Consider the following 16,794-nt stretch of genomic DNA (forward strand, 5'->3'; position numbering starts at 1 on the left):
GGACCCACCATACAGTATTGAATTAGGAACTCTGTGTTACCCTGCAGTCAAGTCCTTGAGATCGTTCAGTGCATGGCAAGTTTGACAAATTCTGATCTGCAGTCAGAATTTCCATCAAAAAGGGCATCGCTTTTCTGTCCCCTTCAACTACACTTTTTCAACATCTGTGACCTCCATCATTCAGCTTCAGGTCTTTGGGGGAAAGGAAAGATTAGCTATTATCACATGATTGAGGGCCACATCTTTTTTTTAAAGGCCCCCTTTTAAAAAATTACTACTTGCATGCAAACGAGTGCTTAGGAAAGTCATACCCAAACCATTTTACCAAATGATAATTACTAATGTTGAGTAACTTGTGTTTTTCCATTAGAAAAAAGTGATAGCTTGTGTTTTATATGATACTTTACCAGTTACAGGGTGTTTTTGTAGCCCTTAACTAATCTACTGCTCTCATTATCTCTTCCTGTTGATGCATGTAAGAACATGGAGGCCTGCATATATCCAGAATCTCTAGTCTCTTGAAATTCTCTTTTAGTATCCCTAATGTAATACTATCATTGTGCCAAGATAAGCAAATATACTTTCTCTTTTTAGCAGAGACTTTTACTTCCAGAGTTTATTCTTTGACTTGTCCATTTTTATTCATTAGCCAATGGAATTGCAAGTGCACAGTTATAAGACTTTCATGCTATACATGAAGTTTTATTAATGTATATTACTTGAATTTTTATTAATATTTTTTGAAGGTAAGTGTGGTAAATTAAAATGTGTATACTACCCTAAATAAATAAAATGTGTATAAACCCTAAAGCAACCAATAAAAATAAAATGAAAATACCACAGAGTTATGCACAATGAGCCTATATAAGACATAAGATCGAAACATGAACTTTGTCAATCCAAAAGATAAATCAGGAAATAGAGAAGTCAGAAGAGAAAGAATATCACATAGTTTCTAAAGTCACTAAAGGATAATAAGGGAGTAATACATTAATAACTTTATGCTCATAAATTGAACAACTTAGATGAAATATACAAATTCCTTGAAAGATACAAAATGCCAAAGCCTATTAAAGAATAGATAAGATATAGCCTGTATCTATTAAAGAAGTTGGATTTGTTATTAAAAACCTACCCACAAAGAGAGCTCCTAGAATTCACTGAAGTTTAATGAAATGGAAGCAGTAATACCAACTGTATGTAGCTCTTCCAGAAAATAGAAGAGGCAGAAGCACTTCTCTGTTTTTTCTGTGAGAGTAATAAAACTTAACAAAGACATCACAATAAATCTACAGACCAGTTTCTTTAATGAACATGGACACTAAAGTCCTTGAGATATTTAAGAATTGAATTCAACAAAATACAAAAATGCATATTGCATCATGACAAATTGGGATTTATTGTAAAAATACAAATTTGGGTTAGTAAAAATAACAAACATTATTTACTGTTTTGAAGACTAATAAAGAAAAATTATGTGATTATTTCACTAACCACTTAAAGGCATTAGACAAAATTCAACACCCAGTCATGATAAAAAACTTTCATCAGATCAGGATTAGAAGGGAACCTTCTCAACCAGATAAAGGGCACACAGGAAAAAGCTACAGCTAACATAATAGTAAAAAACTAAACGCTTTTCCCCTAAGATCAGGAATAAGGCTTTGAGGTCCACTCTCACCACTTATATATTCAGCCCTGTACTGAAGTCTAGCTAGTGGGACAACTTCAGAAAAAGAAAAGGCATACAGATTGGGAAGGAAGAAAGAAACCCTGCTTTTATTGCAGAGGATGTGATCATCTATCAACAAAACCTAAGAAATCTTCACAAAAGCTCGAGAGCTAGTAAGAAATTTTAAATTTAGTAAGGTTATAGGATACAAGGTAAATACATAAAAAAATGTATATCCTGTAAACAAACTATTGAAAATTGAAATTAAAAATATTATTTGCCATAATATCAGAAAAATGATATATCTTGAGATAAATCTGAAAAAAAATGTATAAAACTTTTCTACAGACTGAAAACTACAAAGCATGACTAGTGAAATTAAAGAAGACCTAAATAAATAGAAAGATGCACTGAAAGATATATTCATGTATCAGGAGACCCAATGTTGTTAAGATGTTATTTCTTTCCAAATTGATGTAGAAATTCAACACAATCCCAATCAAAACCTCTGCAGGATTTTTTGCAGGGATTGATAATTTGATTCTAATGTTTTTCCTCTGTCTCTTCCCCCCCCCCCCCCCACAGAATAGCAAAGGGCCTAGTTTAGTCTAAATTTTTTTTAAAAAAGAATAAAATGGCAGTTCTTACTCATCTTCATTATGAAGATATCATAATCAAAGTAGTGTGATATTGGCAAAAGATAGATATGTAGCTCAATGGGACACAATAAATAATACAGAAATAGACCTACGGATAATATGATTAATTGATTTCCACCAAATATACTAAGGCTTGCATGGAGAAAGGAAAATCACTTTTACAAGTGGTACTGGAATGATTAAATAGCCAATGCCTTCCTCCTCCCCAAAATTAGCCTGCTCCTATATCTCAAAACATATACAAAAATTATCCCCAAATTGATCACACAGTTATGATAATAAGCCACAGACTTACGAGAAAAAATTTGCTATATATATATATATATATATATATATATATATATCTCCAACAAAGGAATATGTATCTAGAAATATTTAATTAAATCAGAAGTCAATAATGAGAATGCAAACATCCCAATTTTAAAAATGGAAAAATGATTTGGATAGCCATTTAATCTATGCATGGCAAAGAAGCACATGAAAAAATGCTTGGTATAGCTAGTTATTGGGGAAATTAAAATTACAATGAGAATATCAACATATAGAAATCAGTTGTATTTCTATACAAACAGCAACGAAAGCTAGTTTATAAAGCACTTATAGTATCCAAAATGAAATTAAGTAATTCTATTTATAATAGCCTGGAAAAGAATAAATACATGGGAATAAAATTAACAAAAACTATGAAGATTTTTACATTGAAAACTGCAAAATAACATTGAGAGAAATTAAAGAAGCCCTTACTGGTGTGGCTCAGTGGGTTGAGTGTTGTCTCACAAACCGAAAGCTGTCTGGTCTGATTCCCAGTCAGGTCACATGCCTGTGTTGGGGGCCATGTCCTGGGCTGGGGACGTGCGAGAGGCAACTGATTGGTGTTTCACACATCAATGTTTCTCTCCCTCTCTTTTCCCCCGTCCCCTCTTTCTGATAATACACAAATAAAGTCTTTAAAAACAGAAATTAAAGAAGACTCAAATAAATGAAAGCCATCTATTGTTCATGAGGAAATACAAAAGTGACTACACGGATACACTATTTTTAGGGAGTGAAGAAAGTTTTCAGGAATTAGATAGTGGTTATGGTCGCACATCCTTATGAAACAACTAAAACCTACTAAATTGTACACTTTAAAAGGCTGAATTTTATGGCATGTGAATTATATCCCTAAAAAAGGAAATTTTTAAAAATCACAATGAAACAACACTGCATATCCTCTAGAATGGCTTAAATTAAAATGACAAATTATACCAAGTGTTGACATGAATAAGGAACAACAGGAACCATACTGCTGATAGCTTGGCTTTTTCTTAAACATACATTTAGCATATGAGCCCACTAATTCATGGGTGTTTACCCAAGAGAAGTAAAAGCATATGCAAATATTTATGAGTGTTCATAGCAGCTTTAGTTTTAATAATCAAAACTGGAAACAACCCAAATTTCAACAGATGAAATGGTAAAGAAATTGTAATGTCTCTATAAAATGGAAAGTTAATCAACAATAAAAAAATCAACACTGATTTATGCAACAATATGGATGAATCCAGTGTCGTGCTGGCAAATATTTAACTGGCTTTTCCTCAAAAAGAAGCCGTAATCTGTAGCATGTGCTGGTTTGTGTGGTGTAAATACTCCTACCATTGCTGATTTCAAGTTACAAATGCAAGGTTACTGAATGGCGTTGGGAAGAGATGCCCATTAGGACAATAAAAATGATATTCTCACCTTAGATACAGTAGATATAAATAATCAGAAGTACATAGATAATAACATCATAATATAATTAGGAATTGATGAGTTTGGGGTCCTTCTTAACTGTATTTTAAATAAAATTTAAATTTAAAATTTATTTTCAGTATTTTTTTAATTGTGGCAAAATACACATAACATTTACCAGCTTAAACATTTTTAAGTGTAGTGTTCAATAGTGTTAACTACATTCACACTGTCATACAGTCAATCTCTAGAACTCTTTTTATCTTGCAAAACTGAAACTTGAACTCATGAAAACAACATTTCCTCATTGCTCACACCATCCAGCCCTCAGCAACTACCATTCTCTTTCTGTCTCTGTACATTTGACTTGACTACTCTGGGTACCTTATATAAGTAGAATCATTTATCTTTTCATGACTGGCTTGTTTAATTAGCATAATGTCCTCAACATTCATCCATGTTACAGCACACGTCGGCATTTCTTTCCTTTTAAATTCTGAATAATATTCCATTTATGGACCTACCTACTCCATTTTGTTTATCCATTCATTATTGGAGAACGCTTTGTTTGCTTCCTTCTTTCCCCCTTTTTATAACTTAGTGTAACCTCTTACCAGGTATTTTATGGGTTTTTTAACTGAAACTAAAAGTTACATGATCTGAGAAAGCAAATAAGAGTTTCTTAGAGAAGGGAAGACACAAAAATAAAAAATTATAATTAGATTCATATCTAAGAAGAGAATAAATTGATTAAATAAATGTCTTGGATTTGAATGCCTTTAGTTTTTTCTGGTGCTGTTTCATAAATCTTTTCTCTGTACTAATGAGAAAATTGAAACCTTTGGAGCTAAGCAAAGGCCTTAAATAAGATTAAATTGGAGTCTAACTTTTATCACATACCATTCATCTTCTGAGTTTTACTTTTATGTATAAACAGTAATGCCTCTGTTATTGTTAAATTGTTTTACTCTGAATCTTTATTCTTCTGAAATATAATTGTCCATTTATGTATATGTTTCTGAAATTAAGTGGGTTAATTTAATTAGTTGTATAAAGTTTTAAATTATGACCAGTGTAGAAGTTAGTGATCATTTGTAAAACTAACCGTTGTTAATTTTTTCATGTAAAATTGATGTTAAAATTAACTTCTGTTTCCTCCTTCTTTTTAAAAAAATATTATAAACTGAATCCTTTTATTTTCCCTGCACACTTTAAGCCCAGGACATCTTCTAAAGTTTGAAATAAATAGCAGTTACAGTGCTGTCTCTCCCTTTCAGGCACTGCAGTAAGTGTGAATCAAAGGAAAATTCTTACGACATTTTTAAAACCTCAAATCCATTGTTAGTTTACCTTCAGCTGGCTGCCAGTGGTGGATTACTGGTATCACACTTATAGTTGATGAATAGCACATTATATTTTTAGTGGGATAGTGGTGTCTGTCAGTAGTATAAATAATTATTATATATAATTACATTAATCATTACTATAGTATAAATAATTACATTATTCAGATGTGATATGAATTTCAAAACAGTTTTTGAAATATAAGGAAAATTAGCTAAGATCCAGGGAGACATGGTAGAACACTGCAAGCCATGAAGAACTAGAAAGGGGGGTGGACTATATTTCCGAAATACTTAGTTGTTAAAAATCAGTGATCTGAGGGGAGAAAGGAAAGTAGGCAGGATTAAACTAAATTAGACATGAATTGAAAATTGTGTCCTCTAGCTAACGGCTACATATGACTCTTTATAATATCTTTACTTTTGTGTGTTTGAAATTTTTCATAATAAAATAATTTTTAAAATAGAAAAACCCATACATCATGAAATTGAAAAGAGAAGAGTTCCTGAAGTAGCTGTCTTTTTAAAGTTCATATAATAAACATTTTAAGATTGTATAGTAGAAGTTAAACCTTCAAGACTGCACTGGAATATTTTCTTGGGCAAGTCACTTAACCTTTCCTACTTGAGTTTCCAAATGTTTGTAATGGGTATACTAATTGTATCCCGTTCAGAGAGTTGTTGTGAAGTGTCAATGTGCTGATAGAAGTAAATGCTTAGAACAGGGCCTGCATTAGTAAGTGCTACAGACGCGTTTGCTGCTGTTATCCTTTTCATGGGTTCTCATTGATTCAAGTCTGTGTTGTAGTAGCTTCCAGACTTCCCTGTTTGCAGTTCCATCCCCACAATGCCTGTTCTCCCCATTTCACTAAGGTTATCTTTCTAAAACCCGTATCTGATTGTGTCACTTTGCTGGGTAAAGCTTAATTTAGTGTTAGCATTGCTTTCCAGGTTAAACTCCTTAGAATAACATTCAAACACTTCCTGGTCTTGTCCTTAACTCATCAGCCCACTTCTCTCAGATTTATATTACTGACATACCTTTCTTTCCCTGTCTTTCTCTACTTGACTATAGGCTGTTTATCTTTTGAAACTCACTTCAGGCATTATCTCTGACAGACAGCCTTTCCTGACCCCTGTCATTATACTTGGTTTGGATTTGGTGTACCTCACCTTTGTGTTTTACAAGAACAGTTCTTGTCATGAACTTACTGTATTGTCTGTAGCTGTGTCTTTTATTCTCTGTTTCCCCCTTTAGGACAAGTTTTTATGGACAGGGGTTGTTTTGTAACTTTGTATCCCCAGCACCTAACAAATGATTTCCAAATAGCGGCTATTTAACAGATGTCTGCTAAATAATCAGTTAATTGATAACTTGAAAGAGTGAATGAGCAAATGAACAACTGCTCATATCTTGTGCTTCTGTGATATCGCTCATGAAAACAGTGGGATATCAAAAATATGTTACATTTGGGGTTAGACCTGGTTCAAGTTCTTTGACATTTTTTAAAATCTTCGGTTAGTTAAATAAATCTATTCTAAATCCTCAGTTTCCCCATCATATTTTAATTCTCAATATACATCATCTTGTGTTTAATTTCAAATTGCGTAGTATGTGTGGAGCACTATAAAAAATGTAAAATATGTTGAGGGTAGTGTTGATGCTGACAAACGGTTTCTAGAGCCGGATTGCCTGGGTTCACATCCTGGACTTGCCATTTACCTGTTCTGTGATTTGAGGGAAGGCTGTTGTCTTTGTGCCTCCATTTTCTCCTCTGTAAAATGGAAGCTATAATACTATCTGCTTCTGAGGATTATTGTAAGTGCTGTATGAGATGGTGCATATCAAGCACTCAGCCCCGTTACTAACACATAGTAAGCACCCAGTTCTTTCTGCTTTAGTCAAAATCCAATAAACTTTCAAAGCTTAACAGCTACCTCCCTATTAAGACTTCCTTGATTAAACCATTTCCCCATTGAAACTGCAGACATGATGGGTTGGCCAAAAAGTCTATATGGTTTTTTCCCATAAAATGAAAGGTACAGTTTTCATTTTCACCAATAACTTTATTGATTTAGATATTTTTTACTATGCTGGCTATCCTCTCACATGGTATAACATTTACTGTTCCCAGTCAGTTGTCTCAGTTTGATTGCTATCAACTTCAACTGGTCTACCCAACCGTGGAGCATCATCCAGTAAGAAATCTCCAGCAAGAAACTTCTCAAACCACTTTTGATGCATTTGATCAGTTACTGCCCCTTCTGCATACACTGCATGATTTTTTTTTTGCATTTCAACTATGTTTTTACATTTCTTGAAATAATAGAACATAATATGCCAAAAACGTTGCATATTTTCTTCCATCTTCAATATTAAAATGGCTATACAAAAATTCATCGATTTTGATGTTTTTTTTTAATGCATGCTGATATGACAGCTATCACAATACAGTCTAACAAAATTGTTTTGAATGAAGTTAAGGACAACTAAGCACTACTGGAACCATCTTATGGAAGACAACAAACTTTTTGGCCAACCCAATATAACCCATTATTAAAGCACACAAGGGATTTTAGCTGTGTATCTCCTTTATTGGTTTTTGTTTTTACCTTTGTTCTATTGCTGTTTAGAATAACGACTATATTTTATCTTTTATTCCCCATAGTCTTCTATCATATCACTATAATGTCACATTACTTTTATTATATTACATATATTGTAATTCTCAACATAGAATTTAACACTATATATAATGTTCTTCTTATAATGAATAATATATTTTGCCTTTATGTCCCAGTAAAATACAAGGTCTATTTTATTAAGGACCTTATAGCGCACTCAGTAAATAACTGCAGGATGGATGAACAATAAGGACTTAACCATTTATTGAATTAATGTATCATACCTGCCACTAATATCAGTAACTCTCTTAGTTATCTATTGCTGCATAGTAAATTGCCCTAAAACTTAGTGGCACAAAACAACAAAAATGTATGTCACAACCTCTGTGGGTTGAGACTATGGGCGAGGCTTAGGTAGCTGTTGTGTCTCATGGTTTCCCTCAAGGCCACAGTCAGGAGTCAGTCAGGGCTGCAAAGATCACAGCTTCTAGGAGCACAGATGAGACGGCCGTTGGCAGGCCCCCGGCCCTCCCAGATGGTTGACTGAACACATCAGTTTCTTGTTACATGGGCGTCTTCCTAAGGCAGTTCATGACCTGGTAACTTTTATACTTAGAGTGAGGGAGAGAGTAAGAGAGAGTGAACTAGGCAAGAGACACAGAACTTTGTAACCTAATCTCAAACATGGCATCTCATCATTTTAAAATATTATTTTTCATTAAAATATAGTTGGCATACAATGTTATATTAGTTTCAGGTGTACAACATAGTGATTTAACACTTATATACTTATGATGTGATCACCACTATATGTCTAGTAAACCATCTATCACCATACGGAGTTATTACCATACTTTTTACTATATTCCCTGTCCTGAACATTACATCTTTATGACTTATTTTATAACTGGAAGGTGTACCTCTTCATTTACCTACACCATTTTTTACACATTTTTCCTCCTTCTTCCCCTCCAGCAACCATCCGTTTATTCTCTGAATCTGTGAGTCTGTTTTATTTTGTTTTTTTAGATTATTCCCCCCACAAGTTTATACCACATATATGGTACTTGTTGTTCCATGTCTGAATTTTTCACTTAGCATAATACTCTCTAGGACTATCCATGTTGTCACAGATGACAAGATTTCATTCCTTTTTATTACTGAATAATACTCAATTTCTTTGTCCATCTGTCAGTAGATACTTAGGTTGCTTCCATATCTTGGCTATTATAAATATATAATATTATATATATAAACTTAATTTGGACCCTTTTTAAATTGCAGTGCCCTCTCACATGGCAGAGCAAGTGGGAAGGTCCAGAAGATCCTTTACAGTACCTTAGAGGTCTTGTATCTCGTGCCCTTGCAATACAGGTAAGACTAAATAATTTAATATTGCATTGTTTGACTGTATGATTATTATATTATACACATGCATATTAAGAGAGCCTTTTGGCTAGCAACCAATGAGAATATTATGATTTTGTACATAAAGCACCATTTATTTATCTCTCATTTTGTCATCTCTTATTTTCTATAACATTTTTTCTTTATTTTTTCTGCTTAGTGTGTATTTTTATAAGTTTTGAGAACTTAGAGAAAAGTCTACACTACAGATGGATTATACACGGATTATAAACAGAAACTGATCCATAGGAGTGACTAATTTGCTTTAGGACTCCCACCACCTCTCCCCATAGAAGGCTGCTTCTTAAATTTATTTATTTTTTCACAGTGATACAATTAGGTAACTGCAGGAAAAGTGAATAGAATAAGGAATGACCCAGAGGGGGAAAGAGTGATTTTATTTTATTTAATTAATTAATTTTTAAATTTTATTGTTGACACACATGTCCCCCATTTTCTGCTCTTTGTTCCCCTCCCCTCAGCTCCCGCCCTCCCCCCAGCCTTCACCACACTGCTGTCTGCATCCGTGGGCCATGCATATATGCATACATGTAATGGTGCGGGTTAGTTGGTGGATGCGGCACATCCCTTTTCCTGTGGTTTTGCATTGTCGTCTGTCTTCTTCTCCGCTGTTGCACCTGCTTCACAAACAACCTTCTTTACCACATCAACTTCTAATGTCATGTGAGTAACCTGATTAGTGTCCTTCTAGAAGCAGCAGTCTTCATCCATGCTAGTGTTAGTAGTGCACATTCCTGTCAAGCTCATCATCTCATTACTACTACATCTTTGAATCCCTAAAATGTACATATTCCTCTTTTACCACAACCATATTTCCCTCCTAATTTCTCACTCGCTTAAATTTTCCAGACTCTTCCTCTCAGTGTTCTCCCAGTCTGTTACCTTTTTCCCTGATCCTGCCCAATTCAGTATGGAATCCATGGCACATAGCTTGAACCATTCTCTTTCCACCATCTTTAGTATGCTAATGATTTTCCTCCATGTTTTATCGTTCCTGAAAACCATTCAACTTGGATCAGCCTCTGTCCATACACAGTCTGCTAGTAAAATCTCAGATATAAAGTGTTCGGTATTGGACGTACCCTGAGCGCTGTTCTATATTCTGCAGTGACTGTTCCAGACCTTCATTACTTTTCTGAAGACCTCTATTCTGTCACTGCTTCCCCTTTTCCTTAGCAGACCACCTTTTCTTTCCAGAGAAAATGCAAGCTATGAAATATGACCACTTGAAAATTCCTACCCTTATTTCCCACCTACCATTTGTGTGAACCCACCCTCTTTTTTTCCCTAATACAAAAGAAGTTGACTTTCTGCTGTTGAAGGCTCATCCTGAGAGCTTGGATTCCATCTGCCATCATCTCTTTATACATCCCCTCCGGGAGATGGGTTGTTGTTCTGTATTCACTTTTCCTCTCTTCGTACTCTATCCTGCTAGTCTACAAGTGGCACTCCTTTAAAGGGACCAGGATGTTTGGTAGGCTTCAAAAAAACCAAGCTTTAAGTTGTTGATTATTGGAGGAAAAATTACTGGATACGAAAATGAGGTTAAAATTAGCAAGTAGAGAAGACCAAGGGCTCTGATTTACTCATCCATCTGCTGTGTATATGCCTGGACATAATCTACAGTAAATGCCAAAAGAATGGAGGGAGGGAAGGGAAGGATGATGGAGGAGGAGGCAGAGAGAAAGGACAAATAGGGCATCAGTGTTCTTAGAAGAATACAGAAATGCTCTTATAAAAGGCAGAAACTTTATTTGTTGCAATGGTATGCTATATTTCACCATAGGTGTAAGTAGACAGTATTTATGCTATGTGCATGTAATAATGTATTGTTGATACTGAAATTAATATTTTTAAAAAATTTACATAAATTATGACATTTTTCTGGCATGATTATTTATACTGAGTGTATCGAATACTGGTCATCAAAACTGAAGACTTTTCTACTATGTAATTTTCTTAAGAGTTTTATAGCCAGTTAGCCTTAATTGTAATGCTAACATACCCTTCTAATGCTCAAATAACTTTGAGGTTTAATCGTAGCTTATCTTCTGTCCTTCCAACCAGGGAATATGTAATATACATCATTTCTATCACCACTTACAGACTTTTTTATTGTTTTTTTTTCTGCCTTAATATTTTTTCAATTATTAATGCACAAAAATATCCACCTCCCTAAAGTAACCTTCAATGTTTGGGAATCACTTTCCATCTATTGCAAGGTCTGTTAGGTGCTTTCTTTTCATATATGCTTTCTCTGTTTCCTAGATGCATACCCAGAGCAGCCTGTGAAGTTTAGAGGAGCAATGTAGCTACATAGGTGTGGAAGAAAGAGAGGAGAGCATGGGTAGGCAGAGAGAATTAAAAGTCCTGTTTGCAAAGGAAAATGGTGGCTTTTGCTTTTTTATGAAAGTATAATCATCCGACTGAATCCAAACAAGTACACAGCAGCTTGAGCCCAGTTCCAGCCATAGTTTAAAATTCTCCCAAAAAATAAATAATAAAATAAAATAGTTTTTTTAAAAAAGGCCCTGATTGGATGGCTCAGTTGGTTGGAGCACCATCTCATACACCAAAAGATGGCAGGTTTGATTCCTGGTCAGGGCACATACCAGGGTTGTGGGTTTGATCCCTGGTCACAGTGTGTAGGGACGCAACCGACTGATGACTCTCATCAACGTTCTCTCCCCCGTCCCCTTCTTCTTTCTCTAAAATCAATAAACATATCCTTGGGTGACGTTTAAATTAGTTTAAATGCCAGAGCCTTTCTTTTTAGGGCATAACATAGGGAAACAGAATAACCTACTCTGAGTGTCCTTTGATGTTCTATCTGTAGTTTATACTTCGAAATAATTACCCAGCTTTAGCTTGCAGTTCATAATTGATTGAGGACATATTGTTCAGTGTAGTATTTAGAAAATCAGTGCTATGTGAGCTGTTGATACATGTTCCATTCAAGCCTAGTGACTGGTGTGGCTCAGTGGATTGAGTGCTGGCCTGCAAACCAAGGGGTCATGTACAGTGACATGACAAGTACATGTACATGACAAGTGTCATGTACAGTGCCTGTTCATTACAAGGTTTTGTACAAATAAGACGAGACTGACAAGGATCGAGGATGGAATTATTTATTTATTTATTTATTTATTTATTTATTGAGTCAAAATATTGTAAACAGCTACTTTATGCTAGGCTGTGAGTGAAGTATTGGAGATGCAGTGGTTAGTAAATAGATATAGTTCCTATCTTGGTGCTAAACACTATGCTGAGGTTGCTGAAAATAGAATGATAAATAGAATAGGCATACATTATATCCTAAAAAGCTATTCTTACAATTTATCAGAAGAGGTAGACAACTGAATAACAATAGTAAGAGTGAAGTGGAAGTACAGTGTTATGAGATCAAATAGCAGGAGTACGTAACCTATGTGGGAACAGGGAAGTGATGTTTACATGGAGGACTTAGTAGGAATAGACCAAGGGAAGAGGAGAGGGAAGAGTGTGCCAGACAAGAGGAGGGCCAGAGTTAGTAATAAGCCTTGTGTTTTCAAATAACTGAAAACAGCATGGAGTGCGAGAAAGAGGGGTATTCAGAGATTAAGCAGGGGGAGCGGGAAAGGCCAAGTCATGACTATATTAAGGAATTATATTTGATCCTAAGGCCAAAGAGGACTCCATTGCAGGATATGAATGAGGGAAATAAGATTAAGTTTTAGAGGGATCATTTTACAATATGGATAGAGTCAAAGCTGTGGTATAAGGTTTAAGACTCCTCTGAATGCTGGTAATTTAGAGAAAGCCAGGGAACCCTTCCGTACTCAAGGAATCTCAGCCAAAGAGAGTCTTGCAGGCAGCCTGGTATTTATTCTCTAATCTCCACTCTTAAGATCTTTAAAGCAAGGATTTTTTTAAAAAAATTCTACTGTATTTCCAGTATCTGGTATACTCTCCACTGAATAAATAAGTGAACTAATGAATGAACAAATAAATGGACTAGATAAGTTATTTTCTTTGGGAACCTAGAGTTATTTTCCTAGCTTCAAATTTTTCTGCCTTTTCTTAAGAAATACCATCTTATGAGGGTTTCTTTCGTTTCTGATTTCCACACTCTGTTTTTCTGTTGGGCAATGGGATAAATCCCTATAGCCCACCTCCCCCATATACTCTGAGTTATATTCTGTTTCTTTTGTGCTGATCATTTTAAATTCCAGCATGTTCTATATCAAGTTTATAAATCTTATGGTATTCTCAACTTCTCACAGTTGGAGCCCTTGAGTCTGCTGCACCTTTAGTTTTTATTCCAACTTAAGTCATGAATTGATTCTAAGTTAGGATTCACAGACCTTCATCTCCAGTGCCTAGTTAGACTTGAATATGCTAAGCAGACCTACTATTTTAGACATGTTTGATGGACTCCTGAATATCTCCACATTATTCTTCTGTGAACAAGACTTGGAGTGCCATGTGTCAATGACAAACTTTTACATGCTCATTTTTTTAAGACTGAACTTCTGCTTAGGGTCCATGTATTTCATTTTAAAATTTATAGTGACTTCTTAAACCCCAGTCTTTTTTTTTTTTTTTGGCAGAACTCAAGCCAGTCAGTGACTAGTACATTTGCATACTACTAAATCCTGTCACCCTTCCTTCTTGTGATGGGGTCTTGTTTATATTGAGCATTAGGGACCTTGAAGTCTGGGGAGATTGAAGCAATAAATAGAGTGGGTTGGTTATTTATTTGTTTGTTTGTTTGTTTGTTTACTTTCTCTGTGTTCCTCCACTAAAATGGAAGCTTCATGAGGACAGAAATTTTTGTTTATTCACTGTACTATCCCAAAATGTAGAACAATAGCTTTCACAAGTAGGCTTGTGAATTTCAATAAATTTCTGTTGAATAAATGGGTGATTCAGTCAATCTCAGGGTTATTTTCAAGCAAACTGACATAAATCTTTCTCATGTTTCCCAATCATCATGATTTAGCCTCCCAAGATGTATTCTATAGTACCTATGATAAGTTTCTGAGATTTTAGCTTTTATCTAAATCTGTCCAATGAACATTCTAATTTATACCATCCTCTACAGTCTAACATTTGGAGACTGTCTTATTTTGTCTTAAGATTCCAGACTTTGAAAGTAATCTTATTAAAATTGCACTGTTTATTTTTTATTCATTTTTTGAGGTGTCTTACACTAATTTTGAAGGTTCTTCAGTACTTTGCATTCCTAAAAGAGAGAAGTTTATATTCCTAACTCATTCTGGTAACTCTTACAGTATTTTACACATAGTAGGTACTCAGTAACATCATTTATAAGAATACGTACATAAACAAAATTGGAAAAGCAGTCTGTATCTGGTCTTAGACCTCCAGCATCCCTATTTTTATATACAATACTCAGCTAGAATAGCTGCCTTAGGTCATTAATTTGTTCATTCAGTGAATATTTATTGAGCTTTGATTATGTACACTACCCACCTCTCAAAGTGCTGAAAATTCACAGCAGAGAAGAAAACATGAAATTCTTGCCAACAGGAATTCTACAATTAGTGAAAGTGATAGAAAATATAAACAAATATATTAATGTTGGAATTGCATAGAAAAATACATCTTGGCCCCAAACCTGAGTTTTAAGATTAATATATAGCCAGACTTTAAACTGGATTGCCATCATCATAAAATGAACTTAAGGTATATATCTGAAATTTTATTAGTAAAATACAGGTATTACTATAGCAGTAGTAGTATAAAATTTTATGAGTCAAATTTTGCACAGAGACAGTAAATTCTCAACACTGTCAGCTGATAAATTCTGCCGACGGTCAACTATCTTGCACATTTAGAATACTAAACAGTAGTCTGTGGTCTATGATGATCTGCAGTGTTAGAGAAGCAATCCCATAAACCATGCTATTGGATCTGCTTGCAGAAGATAAATCTTGGTTCTAGAAATGTGACAGTATAGCAACATAATTGGCATTCAGTATAACAAAGTTTTCCCTGAATTTTTATCTGCGTCTCAGCTTTCATCACTTGCATACTAATTTTATCATCTTCCTGGAGTAGCATAATAAGAGGACCTTTATAGCAGAAAACATGCAGAGAATACTTAAACTCCTGTGACAAGTTTGGTTTCTTAAAGAATGAGCAGGTTCTAGCAAGAAACTACTTTTCCCTGCAAGTAAAGAGAGATTCTATTAGAAATACCTGCGATGTTGTTGCCCTTATTTTCAAAGTAGTGCTTCAGGCTGGCTTTCCTTGGTTTATGCAGCCATTTTTGCCAGTTAAAGGCTTCTATTACATCTTATTTGAACATAGTTTATTAGTATATAACTAGACAATTCCAAAGTGTCTTTTATGTTTTATAAACATATAAAGATACAGTTTTATCTTTGGCTAAAGAAGAACAATAATAGTGATTGACAGTTTTTCTGCTATAGTCAATGAGTCTGTCCTACCAAATATTGTTATTATTTATGAAAATATAATGGAAGCTTGTCAGCAAAACATTGTGTACTTTTAATTCCCAAATTAGTAATAGCCTTTGCCAGATTCGTTCCATTGTCAATGACAATTGAATGCTGATTTTCCATTCTATAATATATCTTCTGTCAGATTCACTTTGTTGATAGGTATTTGCAAACTGGATAACTCTTCACAAACAAAGAAAATGGTGATTGGTTTTATTGTTAATTTACATGTTGTCACTTAAAAGGATTTTTGCAATGTATATGCAAAAGTCTACCTAATTTGCTTATCTAATTGTCTATTAACACATAATTTTGAAGTAGGCTATTTAATGATACTACCAATAATATTAATTTGTTTGTATATAGTAAAATAATTTAGGGAAATATATTTAAGTAATATGTTTGTTAGGAAGAATCTTGAATATAAGGTCCACAGCTGAAACAAATCTCAAAATTCTCTTGTATTTCATATCCTGAAAATGATTTGTAATATATATTGACTTTGTCAAGCTTTTTTGTAAACCTTCATGGATGCAAAAGCTCAATTTAAAAATTGTACCTAAATAAGTATTCTTTTTAATGTTTTTTGTTTTGAAATTTTGTGAGAAAATAAATATTTGATGTAGCTATTTTTTTTTTTTGATTTTTATACCTGGATCGAAGATGATTTATACTAGATTTTTTTTTTAGATGCTATTAGGGTTTTTTTTCTCCTTGAGAACTTTTAAGATGGCAAAGATACTCATTTTGAAATATTTCATTGTTATCTCATCCTCACAAGGCAACAGGTATGCCCAACTGGGACTAACCCTTGAAGTATTCATGGTTATATAGAACTAAATAATCTACAATTGAATTTTGCTCTTAAAAAGTAATTTTATTTA

General features: G+C 34.2%; 1 protein-coding gene across 1 annotated transcript in view; it reads left to right on the forward strand.

The window, feature by feature from the left end:
- The window catches only part of DYNC2H1 (dynein cytoplasmic 2 heavy chain 1), a 315,287-nt gene that overhangs the window by 260,887 nt on the left and 37,606 nt on the right, over positions 1 to 16,794 (forward strand). The window contains exon 86 of the mRNA XM_054592495.1: positions 9,300 to 9,389. Coding sequence (XP_054448470.1) covers positions 9,300 to 9,389 — 90 coding nt within the window. The remainder of the gene's footprint in view (positions 1 to 9,299; positions 9,390 to 16,794) is intronic.

The sequence above is a fragment of the Pteronotus mesoamericanus genome, unplaced genomic scaffold, assembly GCF_021234165.1.
Source record: "Pteronotus mesoamericanus isolate MK-2021 breed Mesoamerican mustached bat unplaced genomic scaffold, CSHL_Meso_final scaffold_36, whole genome shotgun sequence".
Lineage (NCBI taxonomy): Eukaryota > Metazoa > Chordata > Mammalia > Chiroptera > Mormoopidae > Pteronotus > Pteronotus mesoamericanus.